Below are 24,822 nucleotides of genomic sequence, written 5' to 3' on the forward strand. Positions count from 1 at the left end.
TCACGATACGTAGTCGGGTCAGATTCTCACCTCTTATTCGAAGGGTTGACTCCTTCCACTGCCTCAGTACGGGGTTTCCAATGCAGCAGGTCAGGGCGCGGGGATGACCATTAAATACATAAGTTGCCTTAACGTGAAACTGGAGGCTGCCACCCACAGCCTTCACTTCGGTGGATGAGGACATGTTAATCCCATTGGTATCTTTCCACTTTGCTTCTGGCTCAGGAAACCACCCTGAAGATTCACAAACAATTATGACTCCTCCATGTTGTAAGTCTTCCAGGTAGATGTGCGGCTCGGACCCCAGAGCTGGAAATGAATCAACAGGCGCGTGAAGGTTAGCTGTGAACTTTGCAACATTGAAGTGAGCGGCAAAAGATCTGGTGTGAGTGCTTAAAGGGGTACTTAAGGTATTGATGCTGTTAAATGACAAATATGCATTCTGGGTAATAACACTGTATGTAGTAGCACTGACATTCACTGCTGTGCATTAGCAGCCTATGTACAGCCCCTCTTGAGAGTGTTCTCATGTTTCACAAGTTTAACTAACCCCTCTTAACTAGTCTTTTTAGGTTTCGCCTGGCGAAAAGCTGCGCAAGCAGCGGTTCGCGCAGGCGAAAACTTTTGTTTACCAGTATGGATGTTGGTCCCGCCTCTGTTTCCCATTGGCTAGCTCCATAAATGGACGCTAGCCATTGGCAAACAGAGGCGTCCGTCATCCTGCGAGGCGACTCGTGGGCGTTTGAGAATTTTTCTCATCCGGCCCCTTTGGACACGTCAGTGCAGCGGTGGGCGGAGTTTATTTTTGTGTTCGTAGAGGTTTCTTTTCGTCATTCCGCGGCCGACCGCCGCCGGAGGAAGTCCAGGTGAGTGCTTTCCATGTGCCCGTTCGTTCCCACACCCCCCTCCCGCTGTCTGTCTTCCCGTTTCTGCCCCCCCATCCCGCTGTTCGTGTGCCCGTTCCCGCCCCCTCCCGCTGTCCGTGTGCCTGCCCGCCCCCCTCCCGCTGTCCGTGTGCCTCCCGCTGTCCGTGTGCCTCCCGCTGTCCGTGTGCCTGCCCGCCCCCTCCCGCTGTCCGTCTTCCCGTTCCTGCCCCCCTCCCGCTGTTCGTGTCCCCGTTCCCGCCCCCCTCCCGCTGTCCGTGTGCCTGCCCGCCCCCCTCCCGCTGTCCCTCCCGCTGTCCGTGTGCCTGCCCGCCCCCCTCCCGCTGTCCGTGTGCCTGTAGTACAGAATGCGGTAGATTTATCTGCGGGGCATCCAAAAGTGATGAAAGATACTGGTACTGAGTGCTCGTTCAAGGAGCAACTTCTCCCACGTGACTTTGTCTGCTCCAACCTGTCTCCCGCAGTTGTCAGTTTTCACGGGTGGAGTGAAAATGTAATACAACTTTCTCACCTCTTTAATCCTGAAATACAGCAATCGGCATGCGATATAACCAGCCAATATTTTCAAAATGCTGCAATCTGTGTCGTAGTCAATAACCAGCATTTGTAGTATTGTTTGATCAATTTGAGCGAGGAACATTTATTTTTTGTTGAAAACTGTTGAATATGTGATAAATCCATTATCAGACAGAAAAATGGATTGGCGCAGAATTGTTTATTTCCAGTAGCCTATACAAAAGGATTACCCGTGTTAAGTATACACGTCCCTTTCTGAACAGGAATGTCTAAGCCCACTAATGAATGTATATACAAGATGGTCAAGTTGTGCTTGCCAGTTTGTGTATGTGTGCGTGTGTGACTACTTCAGAGTGTGTGTGTGTGTGACTGCTCCAGAGTGTGTGTGTGTGTGTGTGACTGCTCCAGAGTGTGTGTGTGTGTGTGTGTGACTGCTCCAGAGTGTGTGTGTGTGTGACTGCTCCAGTGTGTGTGTGTATGTGACTGATCCCGAGTGTGTGTGTGTGTGTTACTGCTCCAGTGTGTGTATGTGACTGCTCCAGAGTGTGTGTGTGTGTGACTGCTCCAGAGTGTGTGTGTGTGACTGCTCCAGAGTGTGTGTGTGACTGCTCCAGTGTGTGTGTGTGTGTGTGTGTGTGTGTGTGTGTGACTGCTCCAGTGTGTGTATGTGTGTGTGTATGTGACTGCTCCAGAGTGTGTGTGTGTGTGACTGCTCCAGTGTGTGTGTGTGTGTGTGTGTGTGTGACTGCTCCAGTGTGTGCATGTGTGTGTATGTGACTGCTCCAGAATGTGTGTGTGTGTGACTGCTCCAGTGTGTGTGTGTATGTGACTGATCCCGAGTGTGTGCGTGTGTGGACTGCTCCAGTGTGTGCGTGCATGTGACTGCTCCAGAGTGTGTATGTGTGTGTGTGTGACTGCTCCTGGGTGTGTGTGTGTGTGTGTGACTGCTCCAGGGTGTGTGTGTATGTGACTGCTCCAGAGTGTGTGTGTGTATGCGACTGCTCCAGAGTGTGTGTGTGTATGCGACTGCTCCAGAGTGTGTGTGTGTGTGTGTGTGTGTGTGACTGCTCCAGTGTGTGTATGTGTGTGTATGTGACTGCTCCAGAGTGTGTGTGTGTGTGTGTGTGTGTGTGACTGCTCCAGTGTGTGTATGTGTGTGTATGTGACTGCTCCAGAGTGTGTGTGTGTGTATGTGACTGCTCCAGAGTGTGTGTGTGTGTGTGTGACTGCTCCAGTGTGTGTATGTGTGTGTGTGTGTATGTGACTGCTCCAGAGTGTGTGTGTGTGTATGTGACTGCTCCAGTGTGTGTGTGTGTGTGTGTGTGTGTATGTGTGTGACTGCTCCAGTGGGTGTGTGTATGTGACTGCTCTCGTTGTGTGTAGGGGGGGGGGCTCTGGGTGTGTGTGGCTGGCTCTGGGTGTGGCTGGCTCTGGGTGTGTGTGTGTGGTTCTGGGTGTGTGTGTGTGGCTCTCGGTTTGTGTGTGTGTGGCTCTGGGTGTGTGTGTGTGTGGCTCTGGGTGTGTGTGTGTGTGTGGCTCTGGGTGTGTGTGTGTGGCTCTGGGTGTGTGTGTGTGTGGCTGGCTCTGGGTGTGTGTGTGTGGCTCTGGGTGTGTGTGTGTGTGGCTGGCTCTGGGTGTGTGTGTGTGGCTGGCTCTGTGTGTGTGTGGCTGGCTCTGGGTGTGTGTGGCTGGCTCTGGGTGTGTGTGGCTGGCTCTGGGTGTGTGTGTGTGGCTCTGTGTGTGTGTGTGTGTGTGTGTGTGTGGTAGTAATTGCTGTATGCTGAGCTCGTCCGTAGGGTACAATAGTTCTCACATTTGCGAGAGATTAAGCTATTGGCAATGTAAATGACAATGCCATTTATTTATCTGTTTTCAAAACCAACACATAAATACAAATTTTGTCATTTACAATGCCAATAGCTCTAACTTCTTCAAAGGCGAAACCGTTACATGTAAATGCTTGTTCTAAAACTTGTCACACGTTTTAGTCCCAAGTCCAAGAATTGCAATTGGTCCATTTGTTGTGTTCGCTGAACTCCTTATTTCATTCGAGGTGTAATGTGGCCTAGGATCATTCCTGATTTTTTTTCCACAATATTTTCAATTTTTCATGCACGAAACCAATGTGACCAAACGTCTTTCAATAACACAGCAAAAACCAGCAGTTTACATATGTTCAGCTAAATAAAAACAAAATCCAAGGTTTTAAGAAATTGATCTTCTGGTAATATGAGGTCAAAAGTTAATATGTGAAAAAAGATGAGATCTACAAACGTGGCAGAGCTTCATGATTATTTTCAAACATTTACTATAGAGGATCATTTTTACAGCGGTTTGAGATCAATAAGTCTGCCTCCTTTAGGGAGTATTGGTAATTATTAGTAGAAATCAGAAGCATGCAAAATGCATTTTGGATTTAGAGGCTGCTTTTCTTAGAAGTATATGAAACAACAAGTGGACCCCCGACATTTGAACCTGGGGTAGTCTAAGTATTTAGAAAAAACAATGGTTCATGCTCGGCCGGACAGGTCCCAGAGACAGCAAGAGCTGCTCAGTTATGATAGTATCTAAACCTATAGCAAAATGTATATAGAGTCAATTGATGCCCAGAGAAGCAAACACAAGATTACATTTATTTTTTTAAATGAAACATACGTAGGGGCATATCCTGGCTTTCGCAATGGAAGAGGATTGATTATAAATGATCTAGCAAAGCAGTTTTTTAAATGTAAGAAATATAGTTCACGTGCTTACATAAAAAGTGAAGACAGACGTGATGTGGCGAGTGAGGGTGGCATTTAAAATATATACATCGCATTCACAACATAGACAGCCTTCTCAAAGCGCCTTCTCCTGTAGCGCATCCCAGCTGATTTCCTTAAGACCACCCTCATGGAACACCGACCACGCGGTGATTCTGCTCCTTCGTAAGTTACACGTCACGGCCGTGTAACCCTCGCGCGTGCCCATTTCATTCGTATTCTTCATGCTCACATTTCTTTGTCCTGATGATGATCTCAAATCAGTGAGATCGAAACGCGGCCGACCCCTATACAACAAAAAACTCCTCTACTGGTAAAAATTACAAACAGGAGCTTTTGCCTATGTTGTGAATGCGATGTATATGTTTTAAATGTCACCCTCACTCGCCACATCACATCTGTCTTCACTTTTTATGTAAGCACGTGAACTATATTTGTTATATTTAAAAAACAGCTTTGCTAGATCATTTATAATAAATCCTCTTACATTGCGAAACCCCGTGTGTTCCCCTACGTATGTTTCATTTAAAAAAAAAAATGTAATTTTGTGTTTGCTTCTCTGGGCGTCGATTGACTGTAAGTGCAGATACTGTCATAATGGGTCAGATCTTGTTTTTCTTAACAAGCCTGTGAGATCATGCCAGCCGTCAGATGAATGAGCACTAAATGCGCGGGGTTCTTCAAAGACTTAGGGTATGCCAAGCACAACAAAAGACTGCAGGAATATGGGGGCACTATTTGTGATTTAGTGTAAAACATCAAAGTACAATCCAACGTAGTAGCCACATTTGATTAAAAGCAACATTGTGGGCCATTCCAGAGTTATTATGCATGGATCGATATCTTGATATCCTCAAAACTCATCCCTTGAATTGATTTTGTCAGCACTTTTCACTGATAAATTCTAAAGGGCCGATTTGCTGGACCGGGGCATGCGGGTACCAAAAGAAGAGGCCCAGAGCAAAATATACACAGGACAATATTTAAAGGCCAATCTATCAATGATTATTCGAAAAATAAAAATCATTACAGAAAACAAAAAGGTAATTGTTTGATAAATTTAAAACAGCATTAATATATACCATAAGTCAAAAGAACATTCCAAGTATAGGGTAGAATAGATGGCTGTCATTAAGTCTGTCATAAGAAAGTAAAAAAAGTCTTGCCCACATCCCCAAAGCGATTCAAAAGGGGATGATGGACGGAGCACTTGAGCAAATCAAACACTCACCCCCAGTCAACTGATCTGGGTTCAATCCATCATTCTTTAGCTCACTTGGCCACCCCAGTTCAGACATGGCCATATGCAAATCAGTCTGACCCTGTGTATCATGGGAACAGTCCAGCCCGAACTGCCAAGCCATGCCTTCCCTGGACCGGAAACAAGCTTCCGAGGACCGGTTTCTGGCATTCCAGCCGTCTTCAGCCCAGCTTGCTTGAATCCAGCAACAAAGTGAGCAAGGGACTCACGTCTGAGCATACCCTGCCAATTTATGGTGAACAAAAGCGGTACAACTGAACTGGGTTTAATCCATCACCGTTCTTTAGCTCACTCTGCCACCCCAGTTCAGACATGGCTATATGCAAATCAGTCTGACCCTGTGCAGATCTGTTAACTGGGTGTGAGTGTTTGATTGGTTCAGATGCTCCGTCCATTACCACCCCCTTTTGTACCGCTTCTGGCCGCCATAAGTGTGGCAGGGTATGCTCAGATGTGAATCCCTTGCTCACTTTGCCACTGGATTCAAGCAAGCCGGGCCGAAGACGGCTGTAATGCCAGAAACCGGTCCTCGAAAGCTTGTTTCCGGTCCAGTGTGTGTCCAGGAACAGTAGGTCATTCCTGGACATGAAGAAGACCCCACGCGGGCGCCATGAAACCCTGATCTTGACAGGTTGAGATGCCATCAAGTTTTAGGGTCACATGTGTTTCATTGGTGCAAGCTCAGGCAAAGTCTGACAGACATTAGGACAGGCCCACTAGAGTGAATGTTGCATTTACGTCAGTCAACTTGTAAGGCAGGAAGATGCTAGTGTCAAGATGCCCCAGCCCTGGCGCAATTTACATAACCTGGAAATGTTAGCTCAAAATCGCCATGACAATGTATGTAATCTGGAAAGGCTGGTGCACGATGCACAGCTGCGGTCGATGGGACACAGGGCTACTGCGTTTATTATTTAGCAGAAGCGAGTCCAGCCTGCCTCTTGTGCAGCCAGTTCCTGTAATAATACATTGATAAATGCAGCACTGTCATACAGTATCTGGTATTCGGATGTTAAATCTGCTAATACCGTATGGCATAAGGTCACTTACTCCAGACCCCTTCAGTGTGAGGTTAGTTGGTTTTGCTTTCCTCCTGTACTTAGATTGTGACTTAACAGCTTTTCGTAATGTGCGACACAGCTCGAGTTGGAGAGATCTAAGTGAGCAAGTCAGGTTGGCTGTCTTAAGACAATTGACCAAATCGGCATGCGCATTGGAAGTGCCACCACTCCTGTCTCAGCTGCAGCTGCTGTCTGTCAAGATGGTCCCGCCCCGCCCTAAGACTGGTCCAGACCCTCCGTCGGCTCGACTGGCAGCCTGCAGGATGAAGAATGAAACGATAATGCAAGTGTTTTATGATTTATCATTTTATTATTCATGCCTGAATTTGCAGCAGGGGGACACTCCTCTGCCCTAACAGAGGAGCTGCCGCTGATCCACTTATCCAGGCCGCTGACCATTTTTGGTCCTACTTCCTTTCCACACCGCAGCCCTAAATGTGGAACCAATGAGCGTACGCTGTTGTTTCCACTCATGCTGTGACACTGTTCACTTCGCAGTTGGGATGCTGTTTCCATCATGCCGATTTTCCTGTATTCCCTCCATATTTGGGACCACTTTGGGGGGGGGGGGGGGGGGGGGGGGGTCACGCTATACACCTGGCTGTGGAGCATCGACTCCCGTGGCTTGTGGGCACCTCCATTTGGCTTCCTTAAATATTCATAAGCAGCAACCCCATATTCCAAGAATCCTAGGTAAGTAACAATGGTTCCTTCAGGCGAAGAAAAAAACGCAAACCCGTGGCTTCCTAGGCACATATTACGTACCACGAGTGATTCTATATCACAAGGTTAAATTCAATCGTATACTGACAAATAATACATCATGATTCTTAGTTTTGCATAATTTGCCATAATTACTAACCCAGCTCCTTAGATGAGTCCACACTAATGGGCTCTCCTGCTTCCTAAAACAAGGTATGAGTTATAAATATGCGTGACACAACTGGAAAAAATGTAAAAAACAATGCTTCGATGCAGGGCAAACAGCTTTCAGGGGCTTGGGACTGATTCCTGGTGATGCAGAGCCAGAGGAACACAGAATGGAAGCAACAGGGGCGGTCGCTGTTGCTGGTTATATTGAGATGCGGGTTGAGGTCAATGCCAACCAAGATGTGAAGAAAGAACCTGTGTGAATTTCATGACTGACCTGGTGGGGGTTACAAAAGAAGGGTCATTGCTTCAGTTTTAGAGCTGCAGGACAGACAGAGGCCAAACCAAGAAAGGAAAAGAAATCAGATATTCTTGCTAACACCCTAGGAACTTGGGCCCAGATGTAGGTAATTCCCATTTACAGACTCTTAAATACCGGATTTTACCGATTCGGTATTTAAGAGTCTGTAAATAGGAAGGGGGCAGATGTAGGTAATTCCGAATTCAGGAATACCGAATCTGTAAGATTCAGTATTTACCAATTCGGTAAATACCGAATCGGTATTGCCCATTGATTCCTATAGGCCTTGAACCCATAGGAATCAATGGCAATACCGATTCAATATTTACCAAATCGGTAAGTACCGGTTCCTGCCAGGGTGCAGGGGGTGTCACTTTCACACCCTCTAGCACCCCAAGTACAGGCATGTGTGACATGTGGCACACATACATGCCCTAAGGGCATGTCTGTGTGTCACATTGCACAGGTGTGCATGCACAGGGGAAACAGCCTTAATAACGAAGTTTGAAAAACGACTGACCTGAACAACGAATCCCAAACAACGACCAATCTGTTAACCACGACATCCTTAACTACGACTTGCACGAACAACTACTTTCCTAAACCACGAAAAAAAACGAACTCGTTTTGCGGCCACTAGATGGCACTATTGTAATAACAATGAAAAGCCTTTCCGGAATGGGTCCTGCTCCTGGCAGATGAGGCTTTTGGTGAAGGTTGTCAGGTAGGCCATTTAAATGTATTATGTATAAATAATGTATCCCCTCACCTTCCTGGTACCACTTGCTCTCCAACCGTGGATGGGAGGCTGATGAAGCAACATCACTGGTCATTCCATTTGAGATTGCAGCCCTTATCATGCCTTATTCCATAAGCAGAATTTGCCTTTCAATGTTCAGCTGTCTTTCACTCTTCCCACGTTATGTGCAACGTCCATAACATCACTCCTCTAACTCGCTCAAGACTGCCACTATGCCTAGAAAATCTTTGCAGTCCTGTTTCCCCAAACCTGTTAAATGTACATACTTCGGCATGGGTCGTTGATAGTGATTATATAACCTTCGAAATGAAACCACTGTTTATTTCACATCTCAGAATGATCCTATAACAAACGAAACTGCAACACACGCAAACAGATACAAGCAGATATTTAACGATGTCATAAACATCTCCATAAAAAGGATGGAAATGCTAGACTAGTGGTCTCAAATATTTCACTTTTCAGAAGCCTTCACGGACTTCCCCGGTTCCCCGACTTGGGTACAAATGTACATGTCCATCTAGGGAACGGGGCAGACATCTTTGAGTTTTGCAACTTTTGGCAGACATGGTCTGCAATCTAAAAAACTATACGCATTAGCTACTAAAAGATTTAAAAACATCTTTCTCACCCGGCAAGTTTTTTCTTTCTACATTAACAAACATAATACTCAATCACGAACGCTTTTCCAGACGTACTAGAGCTGTGAAGATAGCTGACAAACCATGAGATATCTCCGTTCATAAACACATGTCCGACCTGACCAATTCTTCTACACCCACTCTTGGCACTACCAATAGTTGCCGCCTAATGTGGATATTGGATCTATCAGAAATATACGCATTTTCCCCCTGGGGTACCACCACAGCATCTCTTCGACACCTGAAAACATTTAAAGCCATTTTTCTGTCAATACAGAACAAAGTTGCACTTCGTGGTTTAGGAACTCGTTGTTAAGAATGGCGTGGTTAGGCATTGCTCGTGGTTTACCCTCCGTGGTTTAGGAATTCGTTGTTTAGGCAGTAGTTGTTTAATCATATATTCATGCACAGATGTGCATGCCCACCTGAATTCGGTATTTTACCACACAATAGGATTGTGTGGTAAAATACAGACTTTTAAGGGCCTGTGGCACTCTTAGGACTGTCAGCTACATATGGATTTCCCGATTCGGTAAATATACCGATTTGGTATTTTACTGAATCGGTATATTTACCGAATCGGTAAAATTACCGATTCTTAAAATAACATGCCCCTATCAATCAATCAATCTAGAAATTTGTATAGCGCGCTACTCTCCCGTAGGGTCTCATACTGCTCAAACAGCCAGGTCTTGAGTTGCTTCCTGAAGGAGAGGTGATCTTGGGTCAGGCGAGGTGGATGGGGAGGGAGTTCCAAGTCTTGACTGCCAGGTAGGAGAAGGATCTTCCTCCCGTGGTGGCTCTTCTGATGCGTGGAACTGCGGCGAGGGCGTGGCTGGTTGACCGTAGCTGGCGGGTGAGAGTGTAGAAGGTCAGGCGGTTGTTGAGGTACCTGGGTCCCAGGTCGTGGAGGTCCTTGTGTGCGTGGGTGAGGAGTCGGAACGTGATTCGCTTGCTGACGGGGAGCCAGTGCAGGTCTCTCAGGTGTCCAGAGATGTGGCTGTGTTGGGGATGTCCAGGATGAGTCGAGCGGAGACGTTCTGGATGCGTTGGAGTCTTTTCTGTAGTTTGGCTGTGGTTCCGACGTAGAGGGTGTTTCCGTAGTCCAATCGGCTGGTGACGAGTGCCTGGGTGACCGTCTTCCTGGTTTCGGTGGGGATCCATCGTAAGATCTTTCGGAGCATGCGTAGGATGTTGAAACATGACGATGAGACGGCGTTGACTTGTCTGGTCATCGAGAGGGAGGAGTCCAGGATGAAGCCCAGGTTGCGTGCGTGGTCCGTTGGTTTGGGTGCGCTGCCAAGGACAGGGGGCCACCAGGAGTCGTACCAGGCAGAGGGTAATGATCCCAGGATGAGGACGTCCGTCTTGTCTGAATTCAGTTTCAGGCGGCTGTTCATCATCCACTCGGCTACGTCTTTCATCCCTTCGTGTAGGTTGGTTCTGGCGGTGTCGGGGTCGTTGGTGAGGGAGAGGATCAGCTGGGTGTCGTCGGCGTAGGAGATGATGTTGAGGTTGTGTTGGCGTGCGATGGCCGCGAGGGGGCTCATGTAGATGTTGAAGAGGGTGGGGCTGAGAGATGATCCTTGTGGTACGCCGCAGATGACTTCGGTGGCCTCGGATCTGAACGGGGGGAGGCGGACTCTCTGGGTTCTTCCGGCAAGGAAGGAGGTGAGCCACTCGATTGCCTTTTCTTGGATTCCGATGCTGTTGAGGCGCTGCACAAGGGTGCGGTGGCAGACCGTGTCGAATTCTGCGGAGAGGTCCAGGAGGATGAGGGCCGCTGTTTCCCCGTTGTCGAGCAGGGCTCGGATGTCGTCCGTGGCTGCGATGAGGGCGGTCTCGGTGCTGTCGTTGGCTCGGAAACCGGATTGCGAGTGGTCGAGGGATCCGTTCGTCTCGAGGAAGGCAGCAATCTGTCTGTTGACGGTCTTCTTGATGACTTTGGCAGGAAAAGGGAGGAGCGAGATGGGGCGGTAGTTTTTGAGGTCGGTGGGGTCCGCTGATGGTTTCTTCAGGTGGGCCCTGAGTTCGGCATGCTTCCAGCTCTCCGGGAAGGTGGCGGTGTTGAAGAAGCAGTTGATGATGTCCCGGATATGGGGGGGAGGCGGACTCTCTGGGCTCTTCCGGCGAGGAAGGAGGTGATCCACTCGATTGCCTTTTCTTGGATTCCGATGCTGTTGAGGCTCTGCACAAGGGTGCGGTGGCAGACCGTGTCGAATTCTGCGGAGAGGTCCAGGAGGATGAGGGCCGCTGTTTCCCCGTTGTCGAGCAGGGCTCGATGTTGTCCGTGGCTGCGATGAGGGCGGTCTCGGTGCTGTCGTTGGCTCGGAAACCGGATTGCGAGTGGTCGAGGGATCCGTTCGTCTCGAGGAAGGCAGCAAGCTGTCTGTTGACGGTCTTCTCGATGACTTTGGCAGGAAAAGGGAGGAGCGAGATGGGGCGGTAGTTTTTGAGGTCGGTGGGGTCCGCTGATGGTTTCTTCAGGAGGGCCCTGAGTTCGGCATGCTTCCAGCTCTCCGGGAAGGTGGTGGTGTTGAAGAAGCAGTTGATGATGTCCCGGAGATGGGGAGCGATGACGGAGTCGGCCTTGTTGAAGACGTGGTGGGGGCATGGGTCGGTTGGTGATCCGGAGTGGATGGCGTTCATCGTGCGGATGATGTCTTCGCTGCTGACCGGGGTCCAGTTGCGGAGGGTGGTGGTGGGGGGTGTCGGTTCGGTGGTAGGGTGTGTGGTCTGAGAGCTGAAGCTGTTATGTATGTCTGCGATCTTGCTGTGAAAGAACGAGGCGAGTGAGTCACAGAGGCCTTGTGAGGGAGTGATGTCGTTGTTTCCGGCGCTGGGGTTGGAGAGCTCTTTGACGATGCTGAAGAGTTCCTTGCTGTTGTGGGCGTTGTTGTCTAGTCGTTCCTTGAATGCTGTCTTCTTGGTGGTGTGTATCAGCTGGTGGTGTTTGCGGGTGGCATGCTTGAGGGCGGTCATGTTGTCTGTAGTCGGACTTTGCGCCAAGCTTTCTTGAGGGTGCGGCAGTTCTTCTTGGAGTTCTTGAGTTCGTCGGTGAACCAGGAGGTTTTCTTGCTGCCGGGTCTGCTGGGAGGGGTCTTCAGTGGTGCGAGGTTGTCGGCGCAGGAGGCGATCCACTGAGTGAGGTTGTTGGCTGCTTGGCTGGGGTCCATTGAGCTGGCGAAGGGGGTTCTGGGTCAGGGATGTGGTGAGCTGGTCGGTGGTGATCTTGTTTCAGCTCCTGCGGGGAACCTGTTGCGGGTGGTGGTGGGTCGTAGTTCTTCTGAAGCTGAAGTGGATGCAGCTGTGGTCTGTCCAGTGAAGTCCAGTGGCGTGGCTGAAAGAGATGTACTTGCTGGAGGAGAAGACTGGGTCAAGCGTGTGTCCGGCGTAGTGGGTGGGGGTGTTCACCAGTTGCTTGAGTCCGAGGTTGGCGAGGTTGTCCAGCAGGGTGGGGTGTGTTGCGGTCGTTGTTGTTCTCCAGGTGGAAGTTGAGGTCCCCTAGGAGGATGTAGTCGGCAGAGGGGAGGGCGTGCGGGCTGATGAAGTCTGCGATGTCTTCGCTGAATTGTGTGCGTGGTCCCAGGGGTCTGTAGATGAGGGTGTCTCTGAGTGTGGTCTTAGGGTCGGTGTGTATCTGGAAGTGCAGGTGTTCGGCGGCTGTGAGGGTGTTGTCGGAGTTGGTCGTGATGCGGATGGTGTTCTTGTGGACGATGGCGATGCCTCCTCCAGTCTGGTTGGCGCGGTCCTTCCGGGTGATCGTGTATCCGTCCGGGATGGCGATGGCGATGTCGGGCGCTGAGGAGGCATTCATCCAGGTTTCTGTGAGGAAGGCGATGTCTGGAGATGTGGTGTCGAGGAGGTTCCAGAGTTCCACGGCGTGTCTGTGGATGGAGCGGGTGTTAAGCAGGATGCACTTGAGGTGGTTGCTGCTGGGGGTCGGCTTGGCGGGTGCGGTGCAGGTCCGGAGGCAGGTGAACTTGCAGGCTTGGCAGGTGAAGGGTCCTTGGGTGCGTCTCGGGGTGGCTCGGTAGCAACCGGGGATCCAGCCGGTGTTGAGTGCGTTGAGGGTGGCGGCGTCGTACGTCCGGCGGGTGGGCTGGCATCTGTGGGGACCAGGGGTCGTGGCGCTGGGCGCGGTACAGGCGCGGACGGGTGCAGACGGGCTTGCCTTTGGCACACAATCGGCGCGCCCGTTGCGAGTGCTCGCTGCGCGTGCGCGCGGACTCTGCCATAAGTGGAGAGTGGGGGGGCGGGAGGAGGGAGGAGCAGCTGGGAGGTGGGAGCGGGGTGGCGAATGGGAGAGGGTCGAGGGAACAGAAGTTGAAGGGGCGGGGCCGCGGGGGAGCAGCGGCAGGGAGCGCGGTGTAACAGCGGGGAAAGGGGCTAGAAGCGCTAGAGCAGGAGGACAAAATCAGGGGCACAGGCAACAAGTACGAAAACACAAGACAGGGGGCTAAATGCAGAGGACACAATCAGGGGCACAGCAGTAGAAGAGATACCGTGGAAAAAAAGGCAACTACGATGACCAAATTGCAGAGGACACAATCAGGAAACACGGCGGGAAAAAGGCGGAAAATATGAGCGGCGGTGGCAGCAGGGGGACCGGGTGACTTCAGCAGGAGCCACGGGGCGGGTTGAGCGACCGGCACTGACGAGGTCAGGCTAGGTCACCCCACATCTGAAAACCCTAATAACGGTCGGAAATGACCAGTATTAGGGCTCCTACATCTGGCCCTTGGTCTTGTAATATCTAGAGGCTGATTTAGAGCTTGGCAGGTAAGGTCCTCCATTGCAAGAGCAATGTAGTACCCTACCAGCCAAACTGACAGATCGCACTTCTGATTTACAGACGGGCAGACCTCAAGGATGTCAGCATCGAAGGCTTCTCTGGATCCGTCATTAACACTGCGCCAGAATCAAGGTTTGGCAGAGAGGGTACTCCCTCGCAATGGTGACGGATGACCCTCTCCACCAAAAGGAAGGTCTGTCCACCTGATTTACAGATGGGCGGACTACAAGTCTGTCTGTGATAGAGACTACTTTGTCTCAGTCACTGTTACACTCCTAGCCCATGGAGTAATGGCCACCGAGGATTGGCCATTGAACTTTTTGCTTGATTTGGAGTTGGCAGTCGAATGGCCGGTTTTCACTCTCTTACTGCGTGGCAGTACGGGACAGTAAAACCCTTAAATGACCCCCTACACCATTAGATAAAGCTCCCTTTTTCATCCCGGATTTATTTATCCAGGTTGTTCTGTCAGGCGCACACGACTGCTAGGTTTACTGACCCCATAGCTGATACGCCAACAGAACAGTATTGAAGCCCTGGGGCTGAGCGTGACTTCACACTAGCACAAGGAACAGAATCCTCCTGGTCTCAATGGACTGTCCATGAATTTAGCATCTGTTTACAATTGTTGAACTTTTAATGGATATGTGTGCATAATGTGGGCACTTCCAGGTCACATAAAAACCTGTACTACAGCTGATCATACTGTCAGACAAACTTTGAATACATTGTATAGTTACCTCCATAATGGAGGTTCCTGGCAATGATAAGAGATGTCTGTTGGGCCAGAAAATATCTCTAAATTCAGAGCATGGTTACTCCTTCAGGGTGGCGGAGTAATTACCATATTCTGAAGTCTAAATCAGGCTCCTGGTCTCAAAAGCTGCACTATGACTGAGTTAAAAGAATATTGCTGCGGGGGGCGTGGCCAGCGCCCAAGGGAAATGGCGGTCTGTCCCTGACTCTCCCGGGACGACAGAGAGAGCGACTGACCTGGTGCGTTAATGACTGCCTGCACGGGCTCCCAAATGCATGCTTAATCGGCGGAACAGAGGCTGCACATGAAGAGGTGCCTTTGAACGGCGGCAGCACCATGTAAGAGATACTTTTCCCTTGTTTGCGTCAGAGCGGTTCCGTCACAGAAACGGCTGCACATTGTACTCGCGGTGATTCAGCTCATTATGACCCTGCCATGACCTTCAGCTGACTAAAATAATGTATTACTATCACAACGGGGCATATCATTCCTTCTCTGTCTGGCTTCTACTAACAATATATGTATTCTGTCTACAATAACGAGGATGACTTCCTCATGAAGTTTGTTTTCTTCAGCTCTTTGCAACAATTTGGATAGCTTTCAGGAATCTAATATTTCAACTTTTTTTCTCTGTTTACAAGTGCTCCGCTGCCACCTACTGCCCCTTTGCCTGACACATTAGAGATTAAATCATGAAAACTGAGGATGTGGATATGATTTCCTAACATGCCTACTTTTTGCAATGTTATAAATACAGATATACCTCACTTTATTGTGAGCCATGGCTGATAAGTGGTGATTGCTTGGTGATTGAGGTCCTTTTCTCTTTCTTCTGCTTAATTACAGCCATTGTTGAGTCATCTATCAGTGGCGTTTCCAAGAAATTGCTTTGAGAATTGTATAAGGGCCTCACCTCCTATGCTGCTCTAGAAGTCGTTCATCAACATATACCCTTATTTCATCTTTCTTCATCTTCATTGCAAGCGGGAGTTCAAATTCTTAAGGCACCTGCACTATTATAGGATCATTTTATCCCATATACAGACTTTTCTTTTTTTTAGAATTTCCCTTACTTTGTTCTTTTCCTGCTTGAGTGCATGGACAAACTCATTAAAGTTTTTTACTATTCATTGCCTCTGGTAAGCAAATTATCATCTCGTCCTAAATCTCACTTATATTGTCCTTCAATGGAAGACTCAACGAATTTGTCACTTAAAGGCGCTACGGCTTCCAACATTGCGGCTTCTTCTGGCACAAACAAAATGTCCAGTAAACGTCTGAAGAAAGACCCTCCTTCTCCCCCCAAGCAACCATCCACAGTTTCTTTAGATTTACTTGTAGAGGAAATTAGAGCTCTTTATCCATTTGTTGAAGAGACTAACTCTAAATTACAAACCCTAACTGACAGATGGTCGAGTCTGGAGGATAGAGTTACTACAGTTGAACATAACATTGAATCTTTAAGTTCAACCAGTAGCAAAATGGAAGTCCTTCATTCTCAAGTGTCAGCGCTCCAAAAGCAAGTCGAAAACATGGAAAACAGGAACATACGGAATAACCTTCGTATTTACAGACTAGCAGAAGGCTCAGACCCCATCAACTTCTTCAAATCCTTTCTTCCTAAGGTTCTCAATTTGCCACAGGATACTCAGCTCAACATCCAATGGGCTCATCGATTGGGTTCTACATCTGCATCGACTTCACTCACCGTGAGGAAACCAAGAGGGATCATCTTATATTTCGTAGAATATACTGATTTACTCAAGACTCTCTCTGCCACCAAAGCAATTAATCGTATTACGTGGGCAGGCAACCCTCTGATTTTTTCTCAAGACTATTCAAAATCCAGAAGAATGGAGAAGTGTGGCTCTCCGGTTAGAGGAGGCAGACCCGGACGCAGAGGTCAGATCCGGGACCAGGGTTCAATTCCCGACGCGGCAGGGTCTTGAGCTCAAAATGTCCACGGACTTGATAATTCTCGCCCCGGTGCCTACTCGAATCATGGGTTCACACTCTGCAACTCTGGGCAAATGCTTGCTTAATCTCCACTACGGCCCCACTGTGATGGGATGCCTGGCTTTCACCTTGGGGATGCCCAGTAGGGGTTATCTCGCAGGGAAAAGCCAGGACGGGTTCCCAAAGCAAGCGCCTTGAGACCTTGCGGTGAAAGGCGCTATATAAGAACGTATGATTTACGATTTACGATTTACCGCGGATAGACGCCGAGACTTTTTGGCAATGAGACCACAACTTTGTGCGCTTGGGGCTCGTTACGGCCTCTTTCACCCATGCCTCTTTAAGGTGACCATTAACAATAAGACTACTGTTGGACCTGGGGTTACCAATCTACATAGGGTAGCTTGGCACAAAGTAGGAAGATCAAACCCAAAGGCAAAACAATGTTAAGCTTGCGCCGCACCCTCACAGTAACACAGCGTCCATCCACTCAAAAATGACACTACACCGTAATTTTATAAAAGTAGAAAAGTTTATCTTTCCTCTTTGAATGTGCTTCCAATCACGTTTTTCTTAGTGGTACTTCAATTCACATTTACTACCTTGCAGTTCACAAATCAGCAATAAATCATGGAATACGAGGAAATGTTTCTTGGTCCTAACCTTAATCACTAGTTTCACTACAGCTCAGACTACTTTAGTGCTAAACTTTCCTTTGATCACATGTACAAAATGACTATAGTTAAGCCTTGTGAATATTCATTACCAATTATCATAGCATTAATTAGGCAGTGCTTAGGTTGACAATTAGCTGTTGTCTAGATTGCAAAAGGAGGTGATTTATCTCCTAGAACCTATCCCTCTCATTTGTAGATGCTATTGGACTCCTTCTCAGGTCACTTGAGCAGGTAAGGCATAAAGGTCAGTGTTGGACTTGGCCCGCAGGGCTGGTTCACCCCTGAACTTTTTGCCTTATTTGTGACTATGTGTCAGTGATTTTTGGGTCTCTGCGCACTTTTCCCTGGGTCCCAGAGTGAAAGTGCGTGCGTGTAGCATGGCTGGCCTGCCCTCCCATAGGAATGCATGGGGAATGTGTGTGTCCCTGGTAGTTCCTGATGCGTGGGGAGTGCAGGCTCGAGTTTAGTATGTGTAAACTTGTGAGAGTGAATGCTGCGAGATGGTGTCTGCGGCATGTATGTGTCTAGAAGGGAAGTGCTACTTCTGGACATGGAGATATGTGTGCAGTGAGGGTGCTGGAGCGTGATTGGCTGGAGCTGGCTGGCATGCCAGGCTCCAGGAAGTCTGGATGGGTCTGCCCGGTGGTGAGTGGGAGATTAGCATGAGTGATGTGTGGGAGGAGTGTACCTGTGTCCTGTATGGGCTGGGTTTTCCCCACACAATGCTGGCTCCGGCCCCCTGTGGTGTGTCTAATGACCCTCGCCTCCCCAGTGAATGAAATGGGTGGTTGGGCCATTAAGAGTGCTTCAAAGCCAGCGGAAACTGGTTTTCCCCCCACCCTGCACCTTGAAACAAAGGATTTGTTACTATAAGAAGGGGCTGTGTCCCCTTGGAAAATGTTCTGCTGTTGGATCCTGCCAGAGGGGGCTGTTGCTGCTGCTGGGGCCAGGAGGACCGCCACTTGGACTGTCTCCCTGCCTGGAGACCCAGTGTGCTGGCTCTGGCCCAGCCTTGCCCCCCTGCCTGCCTCCAGCCCCTGCTGGAGCCTTGTCCTGTCCTCCAGTGCTGGGGAGCACTGAGGATTCCTTGCCTGCAGCCTGAGAGCGCTGCTCTCTGCCCTTCAGCGCTGGAAGCGCTGAAATCGCCTGCCTAGCGCTTGAAAGCGCTTGATTTTGGCCATAGCGCTGTGAGCGCTGTATTTTGTCCTGGAGGCGCTTGGGAGCGCCTGCCCTTCGTTACTAGCGCTGCTAGCGCTTGGTGTGCACAGCCGGTGCCCACCCGGCATCTGACTGCCCCGTGTGGCGAGTTAGCGGCGCGGGTGCCACCCCGCTCATTGCCGCTTTGTTTGGCCCGTTTTTGTTGATCCACGAGGGAGCCCACTCCTCGGATCATGGGAGCCCGCCTGCCTGCCTAAAAGCGAGCCGCCGCGCTGCCCGCGGCGACCCGGAAGCACTGGGCCGGCTGACCAATTGCAGCGCGGCCCGAGACAGGCAACCCGGAAGTCCCGCCCCTCGCAGCAGAGAAGCTGCCGGCCGGGTCCCCGAGGCTCCCCGAGTGGAGAGGAGAGCCCCGGGACGAGAGAAGAGGAGCCCCGCCGCCCAGGAAGAGTCCTGGACCTTCGAGGCCCCGGAGGAGAAGTGTGGAGAGAGCCTCCGAGGAGCGGGAGCTCTCGTGCAGGAGCCGCCGCCCGGGAGTGAGGAGCCCAGCAGCCGGTGAGTGAAAGCCGGCCAGGGAGAGAGGCGCGAGGTCGCGCACCCTCTCCCCCCCCCCTGCCTCTACTCGAGCGGCCCCACATGACAGCGGGCCGCTCCAACAGGGTGCACAGTTGTTTCCCGAGTCCCCCAGAGGTGGGGACTCCCACAGAAGCGCCCCACGTGGTCAAGGGTCCCCCGTGAGGGGCCCGACGCCCACATCATTGTTGAAGAGCCCAGAGAGGCTCCTGGGGGCCATTTGTTCTTTGAGCCCAGAGAGGCTCTGAGGGTGCCATTCCCTCGTGTTAGAGCCCAGAGAGGCTCCAGCCCTTTTTGCGTTGCGAGCCCAGAGAGGCTCGAGTGCCCATTCTGTTGAAGAGCCTGAGAGAGGCTCGGGAGGGCCAGTTCTTGTCCAGGAGCCCAGAGAGGCCCCACAGTGCCACAGTGGTGGTTCTTGAGCCCAGAGAGGCTCCAACGTTGCCCTAACTTTCCCTGCACCAGTTGCCCAGCACTTTGTGGGCAACTGCTACGTTTAGGCCCCTGACATTGGGACACAGGGACTGTCACAGGTGGTGACTGATCTAAGTTTTGCGCAATGTTATTGCTACACCTCTGAATGTTAATGCATCATGTGTTATGTTTAAACCCCTACAGGAATTGAGATGTGTAGGTGGTTGTTTTTCTCCCTAGTACAGGTGGTGCTAGTGAGGTCCTGTTACCAGTGATTACTGGTTGAGTGCTCTATGTTTATATTGTGTGCTACACTGATTTTACTTTTTACAAAGTTCTAAAAGTGCTGATACCCCTGACAGTGGTCCAAGTGGCCCTGTCCTGTGCAATATCCCTTGTAAATTCCGCCCGTGCCTGTTGGCACAGTGTAACAAGATGTGTGTTTTATCTGATGTATATTTATTATAATACAAAGGCTATTTTTATATAACCTTGTGTGGAGTTTTCCTTTGTGGTGGGCCTTTGGTTGTTGTTGCTGGGGTGCGTGCGCAAATACTTAGCCTACATCGCCTCCAAGTTTAGCCTTGCTGCTCGCGCCACGTTACCTAGAGGGTGAGTAGGGGTTATCTTGGCGTGTAACTCCCTTGCCCTGACTTGGGTGTGGTGGTCTCTGACTGACTTTGGCGAAAGCCCTGGCCAGCCAGGGATCCCATTTCCAACATTGGCGGCAAGCGGTGGGATAAGGATTTGTGTTTGCGTTGTACCACAGTAGCGGCTGGCCGCACTTCAAAGCTCTACAATTTTAGATAACCACATTTTGGGGATTATTGTTTTTGGTAAAATTCCATTGTTTCTTCTCCTGAAGAGTGTCATTTGATAATTGTGTTCATTACATTTGTCCCCCGCCCTGCTACCAGAGTTTGGTACCTGTGTCACGTGTGGTCAGGTTGAGAAGTCAGGGGTGGTAGAAACTGCCTTACCGATCCGAGGGGAGGGTGTGTGTGGATGAATGGTGTGTTTTCCTGGACGCATGAGTGAGTTCTTTTTTAAGGAGAGTGTGGAAGTTTTGGAATTGTGTACTTTTAATTCAGATTGCTAGATCCCTTGTGTTGCACGTGTCTGTGAGCATCCTGTCAAGATGGAATCTCCTTTTAACCTTTGTGGCCTGTTTAAGTATAGTGTGCATGAGTTGGTACGGATATGTAAGGAGAGAGACATCCCAGTGAATGAGTCAGACACCCAGTCCAAGCTTAGGGATAACCTGATCCTGTGGCAGAAGAGTGACTGGGAGCGTGAGCACAGTGAGAGAGAGAGGGCCCGGGCCGCACACCAGGAGGGTGGTGGGTCTGAGGGGAGCCCTGAAGAGTCTGATGTGGAGAGTGAGTTTGACAGTGGATGGGCGCCAGCAGAGAGTGAGTACCCCCTAGATAGGGAGTCCCTTGCTGGGTCCAGTGTCAGATGTAGCACCCCATCCCTTTCCCTGTCCCCAGAGGAGTGGGTGGATAGGAGAGAAGAGAGGGAGCACCAGCTGGCCATGGAGAAGCTCCGGTTAGAGTATGCCAGAGAGATGGCGCAGCTGGGTGTGAATGAGCGGACTGCAGAGGCTGAGAGGGCCTTGGCCAGGGAGAAGATAGCCCTAGAGTGTAGGTTATCCCCTGAGCGCAGTCTTAATTTTCTGGATCCCCCAGGGAGGGTTGAGTCCAGTGGTGGCAGCTATTTAAATCTCAGTCTAGAAAGTCCCAGTTCCCAGAGTATGGTTCCTGTTTCCCCAAAGGAGGAGAATAGGTTGAGGTTTAGGAACCTTAGGAAACCGTCTCATCAGTCTTGGGAAGACTTTGAGGATGACTGTTGTGGAGCCCTGTGTGATTGGGACATATTGTTCGATATGTTTCTCAGAGAGCAGTTGCTCAGTTGTTGTTCACCAGGGTTGCGCCAACACCTGTTAGGGTGTGGATTGTCTGAACCATGTGAGCTGGCAGAGGAAGCAGACCGCTGGGAAGGGACCAGAGGTTCTGTAGAGTCATTGGTGAGTGACTCCGAAAGTAGTGGCTCAGGGATCTTCCAGCCCAGCGTGGTGGAAGATGCTCAGTGTAGCCCAGCTAGGTCCCAGTGTAGTGAGAAGGGTGTAGGGGCTGACTACCTGGCTCAGTGGAGCAGGAGTCAGTGGGTGGCTGAGAGCCCCCAGAGGCCCGAAGCCCTGTCTCAGAACCGGGGTGGTTTCTTGAGGGAACACCGGGTTGGGGACCTAGGCTGTCCTGTAAGTCCATTTGAGGAGGATCTCCCAATGAGTAGAGGACCTGGAGCGTCTGTAACCAGAGCTCCTGTGGTTCTAGAGGCTGGCAGTACCGCTCCGGTAGGGAGGGTACAGGAGTCCAGCGTGAGGAGTGATTGGGGGATGAGTTTCCCAGTGGATGCACCAGTGGACCAGAGACTAGCCAGTTGGGCTAGATCTTCTTGGAGGGACCCGGGTGGCGCCACTTCTGGTCTGGGGGATCGTCACGCACTCTCAGGTGGACAGAGGGCGGGAGATCTGCGCCAGACAGACAGTCACACAACAGATGTGTCATCTGTTAGCCTCAGGGGGATTGTGTGTGAATCCCCAGAAGTCCTGGAGTGCCAGGCAGTTGTTCCACCAAAGGTTTTAGACCGGAGGTTGGATGGCCAGGTTCAGTATCAGCCTGACCTGAAGGGTAGGACGACTGTAACCAGTGTCCTGACCGGTTCTTCTTCCAGAGGAACTTCTCCAGGTGGGAGAGGGCAGACCTCTGGAAGGGGGTGCAGAGGGTGGGAGAGCCCACCCCTGACCCCGGTGCAACCTGAGGGGTTAAACCCTAGGTAGGCATGGCGTTCTAGGTGTCCCCCTCGCACGGGGAGGAGGAACCCTAAAAGAAGAGGTAAGGGGAGGAGAGCCTTCCCTGAGACTCCTGGTCCGCCTGAGGTTGTAGACCCTAGGCTGGAGAACCAGTGGCAGTCTGGCCCTGTCTTGCAGACAGGAAGAGTGGAGAGTGGCTACTATGGGCCTGGGGTTACTACCCCCCACTTCGTGAATAGGCAGGAACCAGTGGCACCTGGGTGGCCTAGGGCCTGGTCCTGGCCGCGGACAGCTGAGGAGTACCAGTGGGGTAGTCCAGCTGGTCCTTACAGTAGCTTTAGAAGGAACCCTAGGGGTTCACCGTGGCATAGAACAGGAGGGTGTCCCGGCAGTGGCGGGCCTGCGTCCGTGTTCTATCGCCCCAAGCAGGGAAGTCCATCACGGTGGTGATTGTTCTCCTCTGCGTTTTGGCTGGAAGGGGGTTGTGTTGGACTTGGCCCGCAGGGCTGGTTCACCCCTGAACTTTTTGCCTTATTTGTGACCATGTGTCAGTGATTTTTGGGTTCTGCGCACTTTTCCCTGGGTCCCAGAGTGAAAGTGCGTGCGTGTAGAATGGCTGGCCTGCCCTCCCATAGGAATGCATGGGGAATGTGTGTGTCCCTGGTAGTTCCTGATGCGTGGGGAGTGCAGGCTCGAGTTTAGTATGTGTAAACTCGTGAGAGTGAATGCTGCGAGATGGTGTCTGCGGCATGTATGTATCTAGAAGGGAAGTGCTACTTCTGGACTTGGAGATATGTGTGCAGTGAGGGTGCTGGAGCGTGATTGGCTGGAGCTGGCTGGCATGCCAGGCTCCAGGAAGTCTGGATGGGTCTGCCTGGTGGTGACTGGGAGATTAGCATGAGTGATGTGTGGGAGGAGTGTACCTGTGTCCTGGATGGGCTGGGTTTTCCCCACACAATGCTGGCTCCGCCCCCCTGTGGTGTGTCTAACGACCCTAGCCTCCCCAGTGAATGAAATGGGTGGTTGGGCCATTAAGAGTGCTCCAAAGCCAGCGGAAACTGGTTTTCCCCCCACCCTGCACCTTGAAACAATGGATTTGTTACTATAAGAAGGGGCTGTGTCCCCTTGGAAAATGTTCTGCTTTTGGATCCTGCCAGAGGGGGCTGTTGCTGCTGCTGGGGCCAGGAGGACCACCACTTGGACTGTCTCCCTGCCTGGAGACCCAGTGTGCTGGCTCTGGCCCAGCCTTGCCCCCCTGCCTGCCTCCAGCCCCTGCTGGAGCCTTGTCCTGTCCTCCAGTGCTGGGGAGCACTGAGGATTCCTTGCCTGCAGCCTGAGAGCGCTGCCCTCTGCCCTTCAGCGCTGGAAGCGCTGAAATCGCCTGCCTAGCGCTTGAAAGCGCTTGATTTTGGCCATAGCACTGTGAGCGCTGTATTTTGTCCTGAAGGCGCTTGGGAGCGCCTGCCCTTCGTTACTAGCGCTGCTAGCGCTTGGTGTGCACAGCCGGTGCCCACCCGGCATCTGACTGCCCCGTGTGGCGAGTTAGCGGCGCGGGTGCCACCCCGCTCATTGCCGCTTTGTTTGGCCCGTTTTTGTTGATCCACGAGGGAGCCCACTCCTCGGATCATGGGAGCCCGCCTGCCTGCCTAAAAGCGAGCCGCTGCGATGCCCGCGGCGACCCGGAAGCACTGGGCCGGCTGACCAATTGCAGCGCGGCCCGAGACAGGCAACCCGGAAGTCCCGCCCCACGCAGCAGAGAAGCTGCCGGCCGGGTCCCCGAGGCTCCCCGAGTGGAGAGGAGAGCCCCGGGACGAGAGAAGAGGAGCCCCGCCACCCAGGAAGAGTCCTGGACCTTCGAGGCCCCGGAGGAGAAGTGTGGAGAGAGCCCCCGAGGAGCGGGAGCTCTCGTGCAGGAGCCGCCGCCCGGGAGTGAGGAGCCCAGCAGCCGGTGAGTGAAAGCCGGCCAGGGAGAGAGGCGCGAGGTCGCGCACCCTCTCCCCCCCCCTGCCTCTACTCGAGCGGCCCCACGTGACAGCGGGCCGCTCCACCAGGGTGCACAGTTGTTTCCCGAGTCCCCCAGAGGTGGGGACTCCCACAGAAGCGCCCCACGTGGTCGAGGGTCCCCCGTGAGGGGCCCCGACGCCCACATCATTGTTGAAGAGCCCAGAGAGGCTCCTGGGGGCCATTAGTTCTTTGAGCCCAGAGAGGCTCTGAGGGTGCCATTCCCTCGTGTTAGAGCCCAGAGAGGCTCCAGCCCTTTTTGCATTGCGAGCCCAGAGAGGCTCGAGTGCCCATTCTGTTGAAGAGCCTGAGAGAGGCTCGGGAGGGCCAGTTCTTGTCCAGGAGCCCAGAGAGGCCCCACAGTGGTGGTTCTTGAGCCCAGAGAGGCTCCAACGTTGCCCTAACTTTCCCTGCACCAGTTGCCCAGCACTTTGTGGGCAACTGCTACGTTTAGGCCCCTGACATTGGGACACAGGGACTGTCACAGGTGGTGACTGATCTAAGTTTTGCGCAATGATATTGCTACACCTCTGAATGTTAATGCATCATGTGTTATGTTTTACACCCCTACAGGAATTGAGATGTGTAGGTGGTTGTTTTTCTCCCTAGTACAGGTGGTGCTAGTG

The 24,822-nt window shown here is 51.4% G+C and overlaps 1 protein-coding gene across 1 annotated transcript in view; it reads right to left on the reverse strand.

Moving 5' to 3' along the window:
- The window catches only part of LOC147662661 (butyrophilin subfamily 3 member A2-like), a 282,106-nt gene that overhangs the window by 20,290 nt on the left and 236,994 nt on the right, over positions 1 to 24,822 (reverse strand). Inside the window, exon 4 of the mRNA XM_086951010.1 lies at positions 31 to 309. Coding sequence (XP_086807136.1) covers positions 31 to 309 — 279 coding nt within the window. The remainder of the gene's footprint in view (positions 1 to 30; positions 310 to 24,822) is intronic.

Source organism: Lissotriton vulgaris, unplaced genomic scaffold, assembly GCF_964263255.1.
Source record: "Lissotriton vulgaris unplaced genomic scaffold, aLisVul1.2 SCAFFOLD_1143, whole genome shotgun sequence".
Classification (NCBI taxonomy): domain Eukaryota; kingdom Metazoa; phylum Chordata; class Amphibia; order Caudata; family Salamandridae; genus Lissotriton; species Lissotriton vulgaris.